Source organism: Cebidichthys violaceus, unplaced genomic scaffold, assembly GCF_023349555.1.
Source record: "Cebidichthys violaceus isolate CVI_PGR_0920_01 unplaced genomic scaffold, fCebVio1.0.p SCAF_14, whole genome shotgun sequence".
In the NCBI taxonomy this organism is placed as follows: Eukaryota; Metazoa; Chordata; class Actinopteri; order Perciformes; family Stichaeidae; genus Cebidichthys; species Cebidichthys violaceus.
Genome location: NW_027176307.1, coordinates 739,093 through 759,828, shown reverse-complemented (window position 1 = coordinate 759,828; position 20,736 = coordinate 739,093). Strand labels below are relative to the sequence as shown.

At 39.8% G+C, this 20,736-nt stretch overlaps 1 protein-coding gene across 1 annotated transcript in view; it reads right to left on the bottom strand.

The window, feature by feature from the left end:
* The window catches only part of lama2 (laminin, alpha 2), a 145,915-nt gene extending 133,596 nt beyond the window's left edge, over positions 1 to 12,319 (bottom strand). Inside the window, exons 1-3 of the mRNA XM_068709206.1 lie at positions 12,310 to 12,319; positions 5,916 to 6,086; positions 4,218 to 4,330 (exon numbers count right to left, since the gene is read on the bottom strand). Of these exons, the coding sequence (XP_068565307.1) occupies positions 4,218 to 4,330; positions 5,916 to 6,086; positions 12,310 to 12,319 (294 nt within the window). The remainder of the gene's footprint in view (positions 1 to 4,217; positions 4,331 to 5,915; positions 6,087 to 12,309) is intronic.
* Between the last annotated feature and the right edge of the window lie 8,417 nt (positions 12,320 to 20,736).

Below are 20,736 nucleotides of genomic sequence, written 5' to 3'. Positions count from 1 at the left end.
AGCTGACAACAGATTGTTGCCGCGACGAGGCAAGTTTAACCCCTGATGGTGAAGTAGTTTTAATAGATCAACTAGTAATTTACTAATTTATATGCAAACTGACGCCTAAGCCTAAGGCAACTCAAGGCTTCACACATTGGTAGCACACAGCGGGGAAAGTATAACAACACAATAATTAGAAGAAAAAAAAATGTACACCTGTTTAAACCCGTAAATGAAACCTTAAAAATGACCCGAATTTAGGAACTAAGCTCTCATGAAAAGGTTTTCAACAGGTCTCTGCAGAATACTTTTGATTGTCAAGGCAGATGCAAAATTGCAATTCAAGAATTAATCTAAAAATAATAAAGAACACAGACAGACTTCAATGGTTTGTCTGTGTCTCTCTTTCTCTCACACACACACACACACACACACACACACACACACACACACCAGCACACACGGACCCTCAGCTCCCACTCTTTCTCATTATTTAGTCTTTCCATCCAGAGAGGCTCAACAATAACAAGAGAGGAAATGAGGGTGGTGATGTCACAGGCGATAACACACACACACACACACACACACACACACACACACACACACACACACAAACACACACACACACACACACACACAAGCCCACCGTCATTTTCTGAATGAGATGACTGAGGTCGCAGGGGAAATTCAGCGCACTGGAGGGTAAAAAGCTTTCCGTTGGACTGATCGAGACTCACACATGTGTGTGTATATATATATATACAGAATATATACACACACACACACAAAACACCCACTGAAGAATGCACTTGTTCACACAAACACGCGCAGACATTAATGGCTACGGTCGATCACTGCAATTCAGGCGTGAGGTCGATCTTCTGTTACTTTGATCAATACAAAATTGATTGAAGCAATATACAAAGAGGTACTTGATAAAAGGGCCAGACATTTGACAATATATCTAGAATTTGTCGGAACAATTTTTTCATTACTTATTTCTATTGCCTGTTTAAAAAAAAAAAAAACATGTCTGGCCCTGTGTGTTCAGGTTGTGCTACGGTACAACATCCAGACAAACCTCCATCACTTAATATACTGTATATGGTGACTGAATGAGTTGTAACAGTAAACTGATAATCATGAAAAACATCCATTTTTCATGGGGGGAAACAGCAAATATGACAATTGGGGGTGCCAAAGTCGATTCGTACGCCAGGTTGAACCTTCCCTCCACGCAGAGAGAGAGACGCAGGGAACATTAAGTCCACGGGCCTCTGGAAACAGAGACCCGGGCCTTTCCAAGCCGACCAAGAGCCAGTCGGAGCGCACCGCCGCAGAGAGAAAGAAAAAGGAACTAATAGTCCAATCTTCGTATTGAACAGCCAAATCGATACAAAGAGAACAATTCTGATTGGGTACAGCCCAAACGATAATAAATAAGGAGCATTCAGCCAAATGAAAACTTTATCCATTTCTGCCTTATCGTAAAATGGACAGCCTCGTCACTGAAATAAATACACATTATACATTGCTGAGAGCTCGTCAAACATGGCCGTCACATAAGAGCACTGTTAGAGCTGAGATGGCTCAGTAGGTGGTCATTGAGGAAAAAGCACGCTGGTATTAAAACGCTTTTAAAGAACCCGCTCATGACAAACGGAACAAGAGCAGGATTTTTTTTTTTCAATACTCCTTATCCAGCTGTGAGCTTTATAATAATTTTTCCCATTCATTTTTCTGCACCTCTCTATGCAAATGTGACTGTGGATAAGAGCAAGAATAGTGTGTGGGGGTGTGCGTACATGTCAGCTTCCTGCTCCAGACGCTAATATGAAGGTCAGAAGCGAGTGAGTGAGAGAGTGTGGGTGCGTAACCAGGCAGATGCATTCATCGGCCATTTCCCTCTGGTGACAGGTGTGAAACGTGTGTGTGTGTGTGTGTGTGTGTGTGTGTGTGTGTGTGTGTGTGTGTGTGTGTGTGTGTGTGTGTGTGTGCGTGTGTGTGTTTGTGTTTGTGAGTCCATTTAGGAGTGTATATATATTCTGCAGCCACACCACAGTGGTGAAAGGTGTGATTGATGGGCCTGAAGTCATTAACATGTCAGGATGGCGCTGCTCTACTTCCTGTCCAGAGATATAATTATATTCTACCTATGTGATGGTTGGCAAAAAAACAAATAAAGCTCACCTCAGTTTTGCTTCTTTTGCTTCTTCTATTTTTCTGTTTTTCTGCTTCTATTTCTCTCTCTCTCTCTCTCTCTCTCTCTCTCTCTCTCTCTCTCTCTCTCTCTCTCTCTCTCTCTCTCAAGGTTGACATTTTAAAGGAACAGATTAAAGAAAGCGATGTTGATAGTCTCACAGTTGTTTCATTCAGAGGGATACCGCTCTTTATGAAATAAGCTATTTGCAAATATTCGCTTCAATTTTTCAAATGTTTTTGCCATTTTATTTGTCTTAGGATGTGAGAGTTGACTATGCTATTTTGTAGTTGGTTGAGATTTATTCACATAATGTTCAAACAGAAGTGTGAGCTTGAAATAATTGTACTTTAATTGACAGAATTGTGAATGGCACATTCTGCTTGAGCGACATTCACTTACATGAGGTGTCAAAGTAGTTATTGAGTTCCTGCTAATGTGTGTTACTTTAGGCTTTTGTTTTAATTATGGCATGTTTGATCGGAATATTGGACTTTTTATTCCAAAATGAATCTGTTTTAACCTTAAAAGCAATTTTTCAAAGGCTTCTCTTAATGAACCGAGGGCTTCTCGTGAACTAAAGTCTCTCACCCTCATTAGTTTTATTCTCAAGACATCCATATAATTATTCCCTGGCGCTGTAATCTGTTTAATCGCACTCCTAAACTAAACTAGATGTCCTAAATCATCCCATGCCAGTACACAGCCCCTCAATCACCGAGATTCCTGCCAAGCCTTCCAAATCAAAAATGAAAACCAATTATTTAAAGAATGACACGCATGCTTATAAAATGATTGATAGCAAGGTTAGTTCAACCAATTTCAGCACTGCCGAATAGTTGGTAGCTTAATTCTTTGGATGACAGAACAATGAAACATTGTTTAAATGATTAACTAATTGCTCTAATTACAATTGGATTGACGACATGCAGGCTGGTGTGTTTATGTAATCTAAGAAGACTGTGGTTATGGGAGCAACATGGCGGCAGGAAGTGTTAGGATGTAGAAGCATAACATATAGAACATATAGAAGCAAATGGGAGGATTGTGAAAAAAATAAACAGTCGATAGGGTAAGAATTTACAGATTATTGTTATGAAGAGACAAGATCGGGGACAGACCGTAAAAACCTACTCGGACAACAGATCTAAAGGCGTCAAACTGCTTTGATGCTGCAAGAAACAAGAATGAAGCTTGTTTACATTTTTTAGCGTCAAATGAGGACTCAACGACCAAAGCTGTTTATTTCTGCGGCCGCAGAAAGCTATGGATTTTTCCTCAGAGGACGTTACTTTACGAAAAAATGTAAGTATTAATAGTAATAATAATAATAAGAATATTACTGTCGCTTTCATTGGTTAAAACGACAAGCAGTTTGATGGGAGTCCAAAATAAAACTTGGTTGTTGTTTGATGTCTGTACTCAGCCAAAGATTGTTTATGACGTAGGTAACACCACTGTACAAGTGTGAGTGGACTGAGTGTTTTTGTTGTCCCAACAATTCCAACAGAGTGATTCTATCTATCTTTCATATCATATCAATGATTTGAAAGACAAGGGGTTTCTAAAATACATGTGTTCAGGTTTGATTCATGGCAGTTACACTGGAGTCCAAATGACGAGTCACCATTAAAATCCTTTGCAACCAACATCAATCCAAGTCGACCACAGCTGTCATTCTTTGTGACGAAGGTGCCAACTGTCAACAATACAGGGAGTCAACGTTTGAAACTCAGAAGTATTATTTCAAAGTTGGAGTAAGCCTCTAGAAAAAACATGTTTGTTACAAGTTCCTGTGTGTGTGTGTGTGTGTGTGTGTGTGTGTGTGTGTGTGTGTGTGTGTGTGTGTGTGTGTGTGTGTGTGTTAGGGTTGGGTGTTGGCAGTATTGTGTCGACTGGTAAAGATTTGGCAATACTTGTTAACCTTAAAACCTGTAACACAAATCATTGTTCTCAGGAACCTTAAATCTTTTGAAAGAATTTTGGTTTCACTGTTTTGTGTCTTTTGTTTTTTTGTCTCGTGTGTCTCTGTTACCTGTTTTAAGTCCAGAGTGATAGTCACATAGTGGTACTCCATTCCATTCTTGATAGAGGGACTTTGCCACCAACGGTTGGTCCCATCTGTGGCATATTCTATGGGGTGTCGTTCTGTACACACACACACACACACACACACACACACACACACACACACACACACACACACACACACACACACACACACGGGGATAGAGAGAGATATAAACAGAGAGAGAGAGCGCATATCAATTGTTTTTTAAATGTTCCTCTCCGCTGTTTTTTTTATAAAATGCTATCATTTTAACCATTCAAGGCCAGATATCAAAAGGACATTATTCTACCTTGTAAAAGATGAAAGAATAATAGATTTTAATAGATGATTATATTTTTCTTCTGAATAAAAAAACTAAAAAATCACCCTAATAGCAGAATCTACTCCTGGTCCCTGTTACTATTCCACACAATAGCTTTAATAGAACAAGAAGAGAACATATTATTAGTTTATCACTTAGCAAAGGCCACTATGCAGAACTTTTACAGATACAGCGTGTACAGGATTGAGTTGGGTGTTAACTTGTGTGTGAAAGTGCATTTTTAAGGGAAGATGTGGTGTTTCAGGTTGACTTGCAGCTGTCAATCACCGGGCTACTTATGTGTGACATTTCTGTTAAAAAACCATGGCAACTATTGATAGCAAAACGAGAGAGCTATAGCCTTTGATAAAAGACTTTTCTCTGCTTCTTTTAAACAGCATTCTTCCTCTACTCATATTTTTTTGTGCTATTTCTCTTTGAGGCTAAGAAAGAAAACTGAATAAAGATTTATTGCATTGCAAGTAGATAAAGGACATCCAAAATACTAAAATCAAGATATCTGGCTTTTAGTGAGTCTATTGAAAATCTGTCAATGAATTGGTTACCGGTTAATTGGAAAGGAATAGTTCCACATTTTGGAAAAAAGTCTTGTCTCGTCTGAAGTCGATAAAGTTGTTTTTTCACTTTGCTTTTTGTACAACTTAACCAAAAGAAATACAATACGTTAATGATTTAGCTTTGGAGGTCCTGAAGGGCAGAATGTTTTACCCTCGGACAGAACCAAGCTAGCCAATTCACAATGCTAAGCTAGGCTAACTGTCTCCTGTGTCCAGAGCTTCACATTGAATGGACAGATATGACAACTTTCATCAAGAAAAACATGTGGAACTATTCCTTAAACATAAGTCTCGGGTCTTAGTATTATTGGAGATGGCGGTGTTTTAAAATCGTTTTGTCTCAGTTCATCCGTTCATTTTTCATCTCACTCATTTCAAGCTTTTCCTTCTCTCCTTTCTCATCCCCTTTTTGCAGCATTACATCCCATCCTTCTTTATTCCTCTCATCCTGGTTGACTAAAGCTAACTGGACTCATTAGCTGACTCATTGGCTGGTTAATGATGGACTGCTTCACTGGAAAACTGATTGGTTGGTTGTACGAGGTTAACTGAATCATTGATTGACTAAATAACCGACTGTCTAGCTGGCTGTTTGAATTATGATCGCAGGCTAATTTCGTATTGCCGTCTTGTCATGTTGCGATTGATTCCTTACTTCATTGGTCAATTATCTTTTTAGACAAAATGATTAGTTAACACCTGGCCAATCTGGCACTCATTAACTAATCTTGCATGATTAATTATTGTAATCAGCCTGCCTATAAGGCTTGTGTGTGTTCTTACCAAATGGTTGTGTACTCTTTTGGTTGCAGATTCGACACTGAGGGTTTCTAATAGGCCGGCCTGGTACATGTTCCACCAGCTTACAGAACATCTCTGGACCCAGTGAACCACAGGTAGCATTAGTGGAGATGTCTGCCATGGACGCCAGGTTCAACACCGCCGGGAACAGTCCTGGAGAGAGAACACAGGCGATTACAAACAGAAACAGATGCTGAAACAAAAACAGCTGCCTGTATTAGAACTGACGTCTGAGAGACATATATAGATTGAGCGGAATATTAAAAGTCTGATATTTTGGGGAACTAGCTGGGAGATTGAACGCAAACAACTATATGTACAATTCCGTTAAACCCATTGCATCGCAAAGATGTATATAGAAGCTTGACATGTGAATACACACAGATATTGCAGCAAAGCTCTGCTTATTTGTGTAGTGAGATCATCCCTAATCACAGGTCCAAGTCCATTAAGAGTAGTTCAAAACAGGTCAGACTTTCTTTCTTCAAAGCAAAAAAAATTGTTAAATTGCTAAAAAATGCAGTATTAGGAACACCCGGCACACCGTGCTTTGCACACAGGTTTTTGTATTTAAAATCATTAAAAAGATGTCAGTTTCTGTGTGTCGTCCTGTTCCGAGTGAGCCAGCGAGTGCGTGTCGCTGTTCTGAGTTAGTGAGTAATTAGTGTGGAACATGAGGGGGAGGGCAGGTGTTTTATACCAGCCACGTGTGTTAATCTGAGTGTATTTTGGGTTCAGTCTAATGCAGTTAACATCGTTTGCCCCTCATAGATAGCGAGCGCCGTATATATTCACAGAAGCACACAAACGGATTTTGGCCAGCTTTCAACTGTGCAGACTTTGGGCAGTGTGATGCTACTACATCAAAGCACTATTCATTTGCATTATGTTGCTCGAGCAATTTCCTGTCCACGGATATTTTTCACTGCTGGAGCAGAATGTAAACTTGGAGAGAACATACATTATGGAAAACACTGCAAAGTACACAGATTTTTTTTTTCTCCCCCAAGATATTGTTGGAAACCATCAATAATATTTGCAAACATTACTTTGTTTTCCTCCCCAGTGCCCTTACGGGTGGTCCATGAAAATGATATTCAACTCTTGGAGTCATATGATTACAACTGAGGGGATTGTGCTGCAGTCACCTCTTCTCCTACCACCCTGAGAAAAATAAAGTGTACTGTAATCACGGCAACATTTGCCACAGTGCTATTCTGGCACTGTGGCAAATGTTATTTTCTCAATTAACTAATCATTTGTACAATGAAATGTCAGAAAACAGGGAACAATCACAATTTCCAAAAGCCCAAGTTGATATAAAACGAAAGCTTGTTTTATCCAAGCAATAGTCCAAAACCCAGTATCTATCTATATTACAATAAATACATGAAGGCATGATCATTTTGTCATGTATCATATAATAACATGTAAAGTCTATTCAGTTCAGCTCTGTGTGTTTATATACGATACACATTGTACAGTATACTGGAGTTTCAAGTCCAGTGCATTTCATTTTTTGTATTTAAAAGGTTCACACTTGAACTGTAATTTCTGTTAATTTTGAAGATTTTTGACCAAGTTGTTGGCGTACCATTCATTGTTTTAATAATAATGACCAATTCAGTACATTTATGTCTATGTATTCATTTGTTATATTTTGTTTTACTTCGTCAGGAAAGCTTGTTTTAAGTCAGGCCAAATGTTGCCTTATTCATAAAGAACACAAAGAGACACCGAGCTTATTAATCGGAACAGTCGAGTAAGTCAAGTAGCTCCTGTTATCCAAAGAAGAAATGTGATCATTGAGCTCTAAACAAACCGATCACGATTTACATCTGTCATCACCCCACGAATGCACCATGAGACTGCACACAAGCGAGGTTCTTTTTTTTTTTTCCAGCAGACTCTTTTTTGTTCCCATAACAAAAGCACATTAGTCTCAGAGTGAATGACAAACTTGTTGGACTTAAAGTACTGGAATGCTCAACATACTGTGCACATGGTTCATATTTCCTGTCTGGCAAACACACACAGAGACAAATACATGCACGTAGTGTATAATGTCACGTCACACATCCCAGTCCTGCTTTAAGGTCAGACACTTTTACAGTTAAACAACAGTATACACTGATACACAAACATAAACACAGAGACGCAGAAATGTACAGCAACTGTACACAAAGGAGACAGACAGGAAGGGAAGATCAGATTGAAAATACAGAGGAGAAGCACTTGTGAAAGTGTGGAGTGTGTGTGTGTGTGTGTGTGTGTGTGTGTGTGTGTGTGTGTGTGTGTGTGTGTGTGTGTGCGTGTGTGTGTGTCCAGATGAGTCCAGCTGTTTGGCCAGATGTCAACACTGATGAACTGTGAAGAACATCTGAGACACCCAAAGTCTCTCTCACACATGTGTACACATTCTCACACGAGTACTCACAACATACAAGCTCTGTCAAACGCATACCTTCCAAACCTCTCAGAAATAATATCTGAGAATCTAAAACCTCTGAGGGAGTCCAGATTTCCATAACACTGTTTTCATAACAGAAAGGTTCTCACTGTAAGAACAAAAACACAACCAATATCCTGGTTGTGTTTGTCAAAAAATCTGCTTCAAGCTTATTAAATAGCAGTAGACAAAAGTAAGTTGTGGATCTGATCTCAAAAAGAAAATATAAATAGCACACGTGTCAAATTAAGATATTAAGAGGAGTTTATGTTGTTGTATGCAAGTTGTACCCATCATAAAGTATGGGTTATAGTAACATTATTACATGACACTAAAGCTGGTTCTGTTCATGTTGTATCAACAGCTTTTCAGTTCTGTCTTTTTTTTTTTTATTGAGGCACACTTTTTGGATGAGTCCAAATTTTAAGTCTGATAGTGGACAAAAGGAAAAGCTCTGAAAGACAGTATCAGCATTCAAGGCCCCATATCTACACTAATGCTTACTGGATCTATCCTCCAATGCAAATGTAAGAGCAAAAAAAAAAAAAGTGTGCACATGTTATCATGTCTCCAACTACATGTTGTCATGTCAGCAGGCCAAAACAGGAAATCCTGTAACCAGACTTCAGTATATAAATATTTTGCATTATATTATATATTTATTTAAGGCGTTAATACAAGATCAAACACGTTGCTTTGATGAACATATTTTTCATGGTCCTTCTCCACACCGTTTTTAACTACTGCCTGATGCTTCTGCCAGAAAATCAAGCCAAGATCCTGTGTATTCCTGGGTTTTGATCCACAACCTGGAAGAGTCTCTAACCAGATACAAATACGTGTGGGAGACTGTGCAATCTTTAATAGTGTAATTTTACCTTAAGCTTCCCATCAGCTCTGTGTGTCTGATTCACAGGATCACAAGGGGTTTGAAAGGGAACTTCATTCCAACAGTCACCACATGTTTCGGTATGTGCCAGTTCCACCTCTTTCAATCTTGCTAAGAACTTGTTGGTGAAGCAGAAAAGTTCTCTCTGCTATGTAAAGATCTAGTGAATTAATGTCTACCTGAGCAGAGAATGAGTGTGTGTTGTTATTCAAGCTTTTCCTTGCTTTCTTTACATAGCCCGGCCGGTGGCGTGTGCGCATGTTAGTGCATGTGAGTGCATGTGAGTGTGCCCCCACTCACAGCCGGTGCTCCGCGCTGCGCTCGAACGGCGGTTACAGCTGATAACGCCGTCCTGCAACGGAAGGGTAGCACCCGCCCTCCGGTTCACCCCTCAGGTAAACACTGTTGGCTCTGTCAGCACTGTTGCTGTTGTTAGCGCTGTTGGCACCGTTAGCGCTGTTGGAACTGTTAGCGCTGTTGCCATTGTTAGCGTTGTTCGCACCGTTAACGCTCTTGTTGTTGTTAGCGTTGTCCGCACTGTTAGCGCTGTTGACACTGTTAGCGCTGTTCGCACCGTTAGCGCTGTTGGCACTGTTAGCTGCGAGCCACTGGCTCAGCCATCGCCGTGTGGATGAATGTTCTGAATTTTGTGTTGCGCATCTAAACTAACTTTAACAATATTCCTAAACACATTTTGAAACATTATACATTCAGCATATTACAGAAACCATCTTTGGAAAGCGTTTAAGCCCTGCTTTCACTAAATAATGCAGGAAGCGGCAACAAAGAACGACAGACCATTTCTTTTTAGAATTGTATGGGTTCTTGCCGTCTGTGTTGGCTGTCATAGCAACTTTTACCAAACATCAAAATTATTTCTTGGGAGAATCTGATCGTGTGTATGACTCAAACTTTGGCTACAATACTTTTTTTTCTCTCTTGCCTTTTATGTTGAACAATGAGGTGAGATACCAACAAAGAAATGGAGAGGGCTGGCTTAAGACAGGGTTCAGTTTTCAGATTCACTGAATGACAAGGACACAATGACTGTCTGCCTTCGGCTCTACGGCTGCCACACACACACACACACACACACACACACACACACACACACACACACACACACATCTACTCAGGTTCATCACCTTCCATTCTTTCCTCTCTGCTCTGATAACCATGGTAACCTGTCTGTCTGTGTGTCTGTCTGACCGTCTGTCTGTCGGCCTCTATCCCCCGTCTACGCTCTGCTAACCAGAGGTCTCAGAGGATTTACTGCCATACAGACTTTAAATTATAATACTGTCAAAATGTATGAGTACACCCGGTGAAAGCTGGGCAATGTCATTGCCAAAGAAGTTCCAGCGCCCCAACACTGATTACAAGGCAACATCCCTGGTGAAGGTGGGCTGTACATTTAATTAAAATATAAAACACTAAATATCTTCTGGAAACAGTCGCAGACGATATATCGTCACGCTGAATTAAAACTGTTTAATTAACGCATATCAATGCAAAGATTTGTGAGGGGAAGAAAATGCAAAAATCAGATTTTTGCCAACATCATCCAAACCTTGCTAGGATGTTTGCGTGTTCAAGTGACCAGACAATTGTCAAAAAACAAACGTGGTTATGTATCCAAAAAGTGAACGTCACACACTCTGCACTTCCTACATCGCAGGTTACACATCTATTCAAGGACGCTACTTATCTATGTGGTGAGAAGGACACTAAGATATCAACATGGGAGTTAAATCTAGACTTAAGGAGAAAATGTCCAGACATGACTGGATTTTCACAAGATTCTGGAAGACAGCAAATTCTTTTTATTGTATAAAGGTTTCTTATTACATTAGAATAAAACTTTATTTGCTTTTTCTGTCATGCTACACGATGACTCTGCACTGCTCGTCCTACTATGTGTGTGTGTGTGTGTGTGTGTGTGTGTGTGTGTGTGTGTGTGTGTGCATGTGTGTGTGTGTGATGGATGTGTTATTGTTGAGTTTTGAGGCTAGATGTATGCTTGATGGAATAAGAAGAAGGTTGAAAAAGACAGGATCATCTCTCTCCCTCCCTCCATCCCGAGTAGTTGGGGGACTGAGAGAGATATGGATGCAGAAAAAAAGATAGAAAGATTGATGGAGATGGATGGAGGGATTCCCAGAGAAAGATAGAGTGTTGTTTAAAAGGGTCAGGGCCAGCAGGGGAATGAGGGATGAGACTGCGATAATCCTGTATACTCACACACACGCGCATTTAAACAAAAAACACACGCCCACGCAGCCTTTACAGGCCGATATCTACATACAGAAGTGTGTGTGCGCATAAAAGTGAAATGCCAAATAGTGAGACACACATAAAATCGGCCCCTTGTCAAAAACATGTAAAAATATACATTCACAAATGTGTTGGATGATTAATCTACCATGCAGATACGCAAATTAACAGGTACAATACACATGCACACCCCACACTCACACTCATGTATTCCCAGCCCAATACACCACATTTGATAAAGCCTGATTTAGACCAAGAAACAATACAAACACTAATCAGTCCTGGACTCGTCCTCAGCTTTGTGATGATCTCTCCAAGAAAACTAATCTGCTTTGTTAGCTTAGATGTGCTCTAAACACCTGAAATATGATTTATTTTCTACCTCTGAGTTTTTAAAACAAGACAATCCAGGTAATGGGATCCAAACGCTTTAACAAGGACAGAAGAATTCGACGCATTTCCCAACGCATTAATTATGTTGTTATCCTGAAATATCCAATTTCTAATGATAATGAAAGAACAGCATTATTTTCTTCAGACCGCACAGCTTGCTAACGGATTCTCCTTCAGGCATCAGATCATTGTTTACACACACATACTATTATCTTATTATCTTCATATATCTTTGTTATCTTGTTACAATTAAAAAAAAAAAAATTCTAAAGACAAACACTTAATTTGGTAACTGATTGCATCCATGATGGAAGCCTGAGTCATAATTTAACTACAGTAAAAATACATTTCTGGCCCAGGATAATAATTACCTTGAGACATAGTGATAACAAAGAGATAACACAGTGCAGAAAGAGCTAAAATAATTAATAAATAAATAGAAATACACTTTGTATTTGGTTCTATGTAGGCACCTCATGTGGAACATTGTGTCAACTCTTTCTCTAAATAATGATATATATACTTTTTAAAATAAATTACATCAATTATTTTAACAAATTTAATTAAATCAGTTAATAACAAATAGATAAGGTGTAGTTTTAATCACTGAAATAGAGTGTGAATAAAGCCAAAACCAGATTTCTTTAGAGACACATGGCTGAAGTGACAGAAATGATTTGGGCTGGATTAAGAGTCAACAGCCATGCAAGCAGCTCTGTAAGGCTGTAGCTAAAACAGTGGCGCTTTGAGCTAAATGCTAGCATCAGCATGCTAACATGTTCACGATGACAAAGCTAGCATGCAGATTTTTTAACGGGTATAATGTTTACTATGTTCACGATGTTAGTTAGCATGCTAATTAGCACTAAACACAACTGAGTTAGATGGAATGTCATTACTTTTGCAGGTATCTGACAATAAACTTCAAAGTTATTTAACAAATTGAAATGTTGATGTTATGATGGCGGAGGATTCATTATTAAGGGATGTTCTTACAATTTATCTGAAGGATAAATGCACACATTTTCATGTTAATCCATTCAATAGTTTCACTCAGGGTGAAACTACAGGAAAAGTTAGGGAATCACCACAGCCAGTGGGGTACATCGTCTGGGAACAATGAATGTCTGTACTTAAGTTTGTGGCAATTCATCCAATAGTTATATAACTATGTACACATACATATATATATATATATATATATATATATATATATATATCTATATATATATATATATATATATATATACATACAGTATATATTGGCTGCTCTTCTGTCAACCTCCAGGGGTTTTCAGGGAAAGCTGAAATAAAAACTAAGTCAACATCCTGCTCTCACAAGGACTTCATACCCCGGGAGTGTGTGTGTGTGTGTGTGTGTGTGTGTGTGTGTGTGTGTGTGTGTGTGTGTTCCACACATCAGCAATGAAGATCCAAAGGAAAAAGGCAAGCAGACCCTTCAAGACAGCAATGGATGGCTTATTATACAAAGAAAATAAAGGCAGGAAGTGCTTGTAAAAGAGTGTGGGCTGATCACAAGAGTCAGGACACCAACCCATCTCACTTTCCTCGTCTCTCTCTCTTTCAATTAAATTTCAATTCATGGATTTACACCCACACGACAAGATCTCCCTTCTCTCCCAAAACTCGTCATTACACGTCTGCTCCTGAGCTGATCGTTTTAAATTGTGGTATTAATAATGCAAAGAAGACAGACCCAGGCATACTGAGGACAGCAAAGTCGTTTGTTATCGTATCAGAATGTACAGTACATTACATTAAAGTCATGAAAACGACTGTAATTGGTACTTTCAATGTAAGAACTCCCATTCTACCGATTACATTTTTCATATTGCTGTGATGTTTGTTTTTCTTCATCATGCCCATGTGCGTTTGCGCATCAAGCTTCTGCTCATAATTGCAATTTCAGGAAATTAGAGACCCAAATATTTTCCTTTTCCAGATGGCCACACACTCATCACAGAAAAGAAGAGAGATAGACATGTGGGCTTACAGTGTGTGTGTGTGTGTGTGTGTGTGTGTGTGTGTGTGTGTGTGTGTGTGTGTGTATGTGTGTGTGTGCGCAGAGTTGATCTTTGCAAATAATGTCCTCTTCCAGACCTTCATAAACTCAGACTAAACAGGAAAACCACAAAGTTAAAGACAGTTAATCCCCTACTTAAACACACTCATACACACATACACACTGTCAATGACCTGACCACATCTGCTGGAGGCTACGGTGATCACTGGGCTCCAGACTGGGAAGTGTCTAAGTCTGAACTGTCTCCCAAGAGGCCCGCTGGTTCTCTCCGCATTCAAATTGAATTTTCAGACTAGAATGTAGGCTAAAATACAACATATATTATTCTACAGCGCAGAAACTTGGGAGTGCGTTGGCAATATAATATTGCCTTCATATTCTCCAGTAAATAGTATTTCACAATCAAATCCTTCATCTGACAACTGTCTGTTTGTATAGTCCCACTCCCCTACTGTCGAGCGTTGCATTCTAGCTAGTTAACCAATATAACTGTGGCAGAACTGCCATTAAAAATCCAAAGTAATTTTGAAACAATGGGATACATAAGCAGGCTTCTCATTTTCAACAAGCAATGTCAATTTTCTGCTTAGCAACTGTTGCTGGCGTATCTTATAGATGTAGCTATAGCTTGCCGATTAATTCTATTTCTGTGAGTTGGTTAGAAACTTGGCTGAAATAATGACATTTCCAACTGATTATTTGGAAAATGAGAACCCTGGAACAATTGTGAAACTGCAAAAATCTGTATTAGATAAATCAAAACAAATTTAAGGACAGCGATTACAAATACAGAAAGATGAGATACCATAAACCAGAGTTCCAGAGACTATGGGGTACTGCTCATGTTTGAGAAAACAACCTTACAAACATTTGGAACAATCAGCTCCATCAGACACTTATTATATTGTAATTCATTTAAAATTCACTCCCGAGCACAATCCTGCTTATAACAGAGCTAACAGCCAATGTATGGAGCTTTGAACGGACTGGATTATGATGCGTTCAAGCTCGTAAAAATGCAGTAAAAATGAGTATTGACAGGTAGATTCATGATGATGTGTTGTAAAATTTACATTTAGTTTTTGGCGAGAAACTTGAGTAAATACAGCTGTTCCAAGATGTTTTCAGAGCAATATAAAGTATTTAAATAAGCATCTGAACGTGTGTTTTTATGCAAAATAACCCCATAAATGACAATAACAAAGGGAAAAGATAACATGTAGAATATTTGACGGTTTACACTGACTTCGGAAAGGTCTAAAACATTTTCTCGTGACAGTGGGGAAAAGTCGGCCTGGAGCCTTGCTGTCTATTATTCCTAGAAAGAAAATCGGAAAGAGTCTCTAAAATAATTTTATATACATATATACACACACACACACACACACACACACACACAGTACAGAGTACAGAGGGTAAATGTTTATGCGCAATAACTCCTGGATAAGTGGTACAGGTGATTTAGCTGAGCTCAGACCAGCCAGCAGTAAATCCATCGTGAAATGGACTAACTGCGCTCTCTCACACACACACACACACACACACACACACACACACACACACACACACACACACACACAGTCCATACCTGATGAGGCAGTGATGAGGACTTTGTTAAATCATCCACAAGCACCTCAGAGACACAGATGTGTGCGTGTGTGGTTGTGTATGATTTAAGTAGGAACTCATCGGTGCTAGCCTTGGTTACTGCTTACAGTACAGCTCGCAGCCAAGGCCAATACACACACACACACAGACACACACACACACACACACACACACACACACACACACACACACACACACACTCCCTGTCTCGGGGATATGTTGGTGTTGGTAATGAAAACATGCCAGTCAGTAGATTTACAGGAGAGAGCAACTTGACCTCTGGTCCCAGAGAGATTCATCACTGGTCGAGGATCTAATCTTCTCATAGCTACAATTCTGCTCCCAAAACAATATAGAATAGAACCGAACAGAATAGAAGTGATAAAAGTGATTTTCTTGGGGAAATTGTGTTTGGACATTTATCTTTGGCTCAGAATTTGTTCCTCCTCACACTGCCGACTGCTCTTGATGTATGTCTAAAACATTCCCTGGTGATAAAGTCAGGGTTCAGAGACTGTATGTTATGTTCAAGTAAAGCCAAACAACTGAAACAACTTGACCTCACAGAAGCGGAAGCTACTCTACACAGCAGTGGTCAGAAAAGTGGTATTTACAGGCATTACTGTACAACTACGCAGTGGTAATTCACTTTAATGAACATGATTTGAAGACAGTTTACAGTTTTGGCACGGGAAATAATTGGACTTCCAGATGAGGGTAGGTAAAAGAGCGAGTCGGCTAAAAGAGCCTCACGCCTGTTGTCATTATTTCCTCTCCAAACTCCTGCAAAGTGGCCAAGTGGTCATTCCAACTGAAAGTGGGACTCACTTGTTAAAAAAAGGACAAAATTATATTTGGCTCAATTTGATATGTATTATGAATAGTTCAGTTTGACATAAGTTGTTTAGCATGTACGCGCAAAGCTTTTAATCAAAATGTTCATCAGCGTGTAGTAAAAGGAAAAAAAAACGGACAATTACTAATGATTCATAGTGCTTCAGGTTGTAAACATCCATAAAACATGACGTGACTATTTCACTGTGTTTGACAATCATGGTTAACTGCTCTTTGAAAAATATTCAATATGTAAAGTCATGTTCATGTCAGACTTTTACAAGCAAATGCTCTTTTTATTTGTACAAATGTTTATTAGGGTTGGGGATGGGAACATGTGAATTCATCTGTAATCTAACAGAGTCCATGGCAGTGAACTGTAATCTCCAGCATACATTAAGTGAGTCAAAGGTAATTCACAGATTTTCTTCTAAAATCTTTTTAAATATGAAATTAAGTTTGCGGTTTGTTTTTCAGATGTGTGCCCTTTTTGTGATGCTATAAAATACTTGTTTTATAACTAAATGTAAAGTGACTCCAGTATGTTTTAGCGCCATTTTAAGAGTTTTCAAGCATACTTTGATGGTTATCGGGATAATATCGAGAATTGCAATTATTTTGGCCAGAATACTCGAGACATGACATCTTCGTATTGTCCCATGCCTATTTGGAGATTACTTTCACTAATGTTTTACACAGTTATCAATAAAGCAACATATTGAGTTCTATCCTGATGCTGTCAGTGGAATGCTTGGGTATCAAATAGAAAGCTCATATGAAAGTATATTGATTGTTGTTGGGAATTGATGTAAATGTGAGAGGATCCATTGGGGCAGAGTATGACTGTGTGATGACTAGAGGCCTTGCTATGTGTGTAGGATTTGTGTGTTTGTGCGAATGTCATTTGGACATGTGTTAATGTATTTGTATAATGGGAGAGCGCAGGCCCTTCCTTTCTTGAGTTTGTTCTGTATTTGTATCTCGGCCGGTAGGGTCACGAGGGATTGTGAGTAATTGAAAATCCAGATGGACGTGCATGAGCTTCCAGGAAGAACTGGTTACCAAGGAGATTGAAACAGGACACACAGGCTACCACGTTAATGTGGCTCGTCTCCGCCTGTGCACCTTTCTTATTCTCCTACTTTTCCTATTCTCTTCTCATTTTCCTGATGGTTTCCTCGTCTCGGGGGCCTTCCACCTCTCCGCCCCGCTTTTCTCCATTCAGTTGATTTATGAATGAGAGACAGGAAACAATGTACTATTGGCTGAAGAGTTGAGTGGGCGGGTCCGTTGGGTCCAATCAACAAAGTATGTACAAAAGGAACAGCCAGTTATCGTGAGTAATATTCGCCGTACGCGCACACGCAGAATTAATGCCGGTTGTTTTCCCTGGGGAGCGACTTCTTCACAGTACTGAAGAGAGCTCGCCATCACAGAGGAAGATGGAAGCCGGACTCGCTGCCATCACTCTTCCTGTTGGTTACTTAGCATAGACGCAGTTGGCAGCGCTGCTGAGATCTTAAGATTAGTTCTAACAGTTTTACAGTCTGTTGACAGCAGACACGGCCAACCATTCGAAAGTCGACGTGGATAACATCATTACAGGCCAACAAAAACACAAAACAGATGTTTAGACCTGGTTGGCTTACAGGATTTGTACATGAATTCACTGAGAGTAAGACTGTGACCCAATGGGACTCTTTACACACATTACAAAACAATGTGTAATGCCATTAGAAAAAACTGGATTTCTGAGGGCACAACTGACCATTCAAACATCAGTGTCTCTTAATATGTTACCGCTATATCGACAATTGCATTCTATTTTTTAAATGAATCGCAAAAGGCGTTTTGCTCTATTCAATCTAAACTTCAATTCCGTAACAAATGCTCCCATGAAAGGGAAACTGGAATCGTCTCTCTGCTCGGTACACATAACTGTCTCGTAACGGGATGAAACCATATTGACTCTCAAAAGCAGATTACCAACTGGACGGCCCTCTCACGGCAGGTCGGAGGTCACGGTCTAGTGATGGCAGAGGATCATACAGACAGCTTGAATGTTATCTGGGTTTGCTTTTGAATTGCCATTTCAACATTTTAACATGCCCTTGCAAGAGAAGCACAGGTGGAACTAATAACATGAATGATGGCTGCCCTTCAGCAAGTATTGCAATGCAGCAATAAAATGCCTGCAGTGAAAAAGGGTCTATGACGGGGGGGGGGGGGCAGCTATAGAAAGAGCTTCTTTACAAAGCAGCAGCTACCTAGCAACCAGTTCATACACACTGTATTTAACAAAACATATATTTACCCATCTTAAAAAACACACACACACACACACACACACACCTCATAACCATGCACCGTGGACAGAAAAGGGAATAAGATTCTGAATGAAATGGCTGAAATAGAGATGAGCTCACCTGGAATTAGGGGGTGCTCACAAGCGCAGCATTAAATGATGGCTATGGATTTTGACAGAGCTGATCTACAGGTTGCTGACTCATCGTTTTTGACCAGCACTGATGACTACACAGCTCCTATTAGCTGCCCTGAGGCTACCGCTAACTGCTCTGGCAGAGGAAAATGTCCAGGTCAGATTGAGCAGCACTGAAATGTGTGTTTTACAATATAGAATCCATTACAGTGTGTGTGTGTGTGTGTGTGTGTGTGTGTGTGTGTGTGTGTGTGTGTGTGCGTGCGCGTGTGTGTGGGCCTGTCGACACTGCTTTATAAAATATGTTATGCTTGATGATATTAGGGATCAAATTCTATTATAGCATCCAGCTTTATTCATTGGGAAACAAATTGAGATACTCTTGCCTGTTTTAGTGAGAGTGTTCGCATGAAAGATAGGGACACTGAAAAACAGGAGATAAAACTATGTGACAGCGATAAAGAGAAACAGTTGGCAAAGTGAGGAAAAGTGTGGATGAGTGAACACAGCACTGCATTGACTACAATGCTCATTCACTCTTTTTTTTTATCTCACTGAAGTTCAAATGTGTGGGTTCACTATCCGTGTAACGGATAGTGAACCCACACACTGTGTGTGTGTGTGTGTGTGTGTGTGTGTGTGTGTGTGTGTGTGTGTGTGTGTGTGTGTGTGTGTGTGTGTGTGTAAAGAGGTCGAGAGAGCCGTGTGTGTTGGAGTATATAGCATTCATTACAGTGGCGCTACAGACAAACTGCTCCCTGGATAGACATTGATTTTCACCCAATGGATCTCACTGTTAGCAAACCTAATAGCCTGGTGGGTAATGGGTACATGTTATGGATGAGCCCCTATGGGCAGCAGAGGGGAGGAGAGCAAAGGAAAGGATGAAGGTATAGAAAACAGAGAAGGAAGAGAAAAAAATGGAGGATAGCATGTGAATAAACAAAGGAGTGAGATGAGATTTGTTTTTTTAAAAGGAGAGGAAGACATGAGAAAGAGAGGAGAGAAGAAAAAATATACCAGAGGAAATAAAGCTGTAGGATTAGTCGATTAATCGATCAAAAAATTGAGATAATGAAATAATTAATTTTTTGTAGATACATGACAGTAGACTGAATATCATTGGCTTACGGACTGTTGGTCAGAGAAAACAAGACATGTACTATTGACTCATTTCGGTCATTCATTAGATAACGTAAAGAGGGATGATGGAAATGAGAAAGCAGAGAGAAATGAAAAAGAGAAGGTGGGGAGGTACTTGAGAAAGAAGGAGAAGACGTAGAAGATTAAAAGATATCGGAGGAAATAACAAGGAGGAGAAGATAAAGCGAATAGATCGGTGTGAGTTGAGAGGGGAGCTGCTATTTACCATTACTGCTAATAGGTTTCAAAAGGAAGCAAGTCGTTAGCTAAATGGATAGGCCCTAAATGACACATTACCATGTTAAAGGCTGATTCCACTCATTATTGGAGCTCTGACTCCTCCATGCATCACCAGCAAGGGCTGTGAGCTGACCAGTGGTACACAGACCTGCTGCCTCAGCAAATACACACCCCCACACCCACACACACACACACACACACACACACACACACACACACACACACACCAGGCAGAGAAGGACAAGGGAAAACGGTCATGAGAATAAATCTCATGGCCAGTGCTCTGCTCTGTTCTGGATCACTATGTAAATCAGATCAGAAAGCACAGCACACCTGGGTTTTCCATTAGGACTCAGGTTTGTGGTCTGAAAAAACACCACAAAAAAAAAAAAAAAAGGCATCAGTTTTTGTTTTTTGCGTCGCATCACGAAACATTTTCCCATCATGGAAGGCAAACGTCAACTGGGAACTGGATAGGTGTCCAATAGC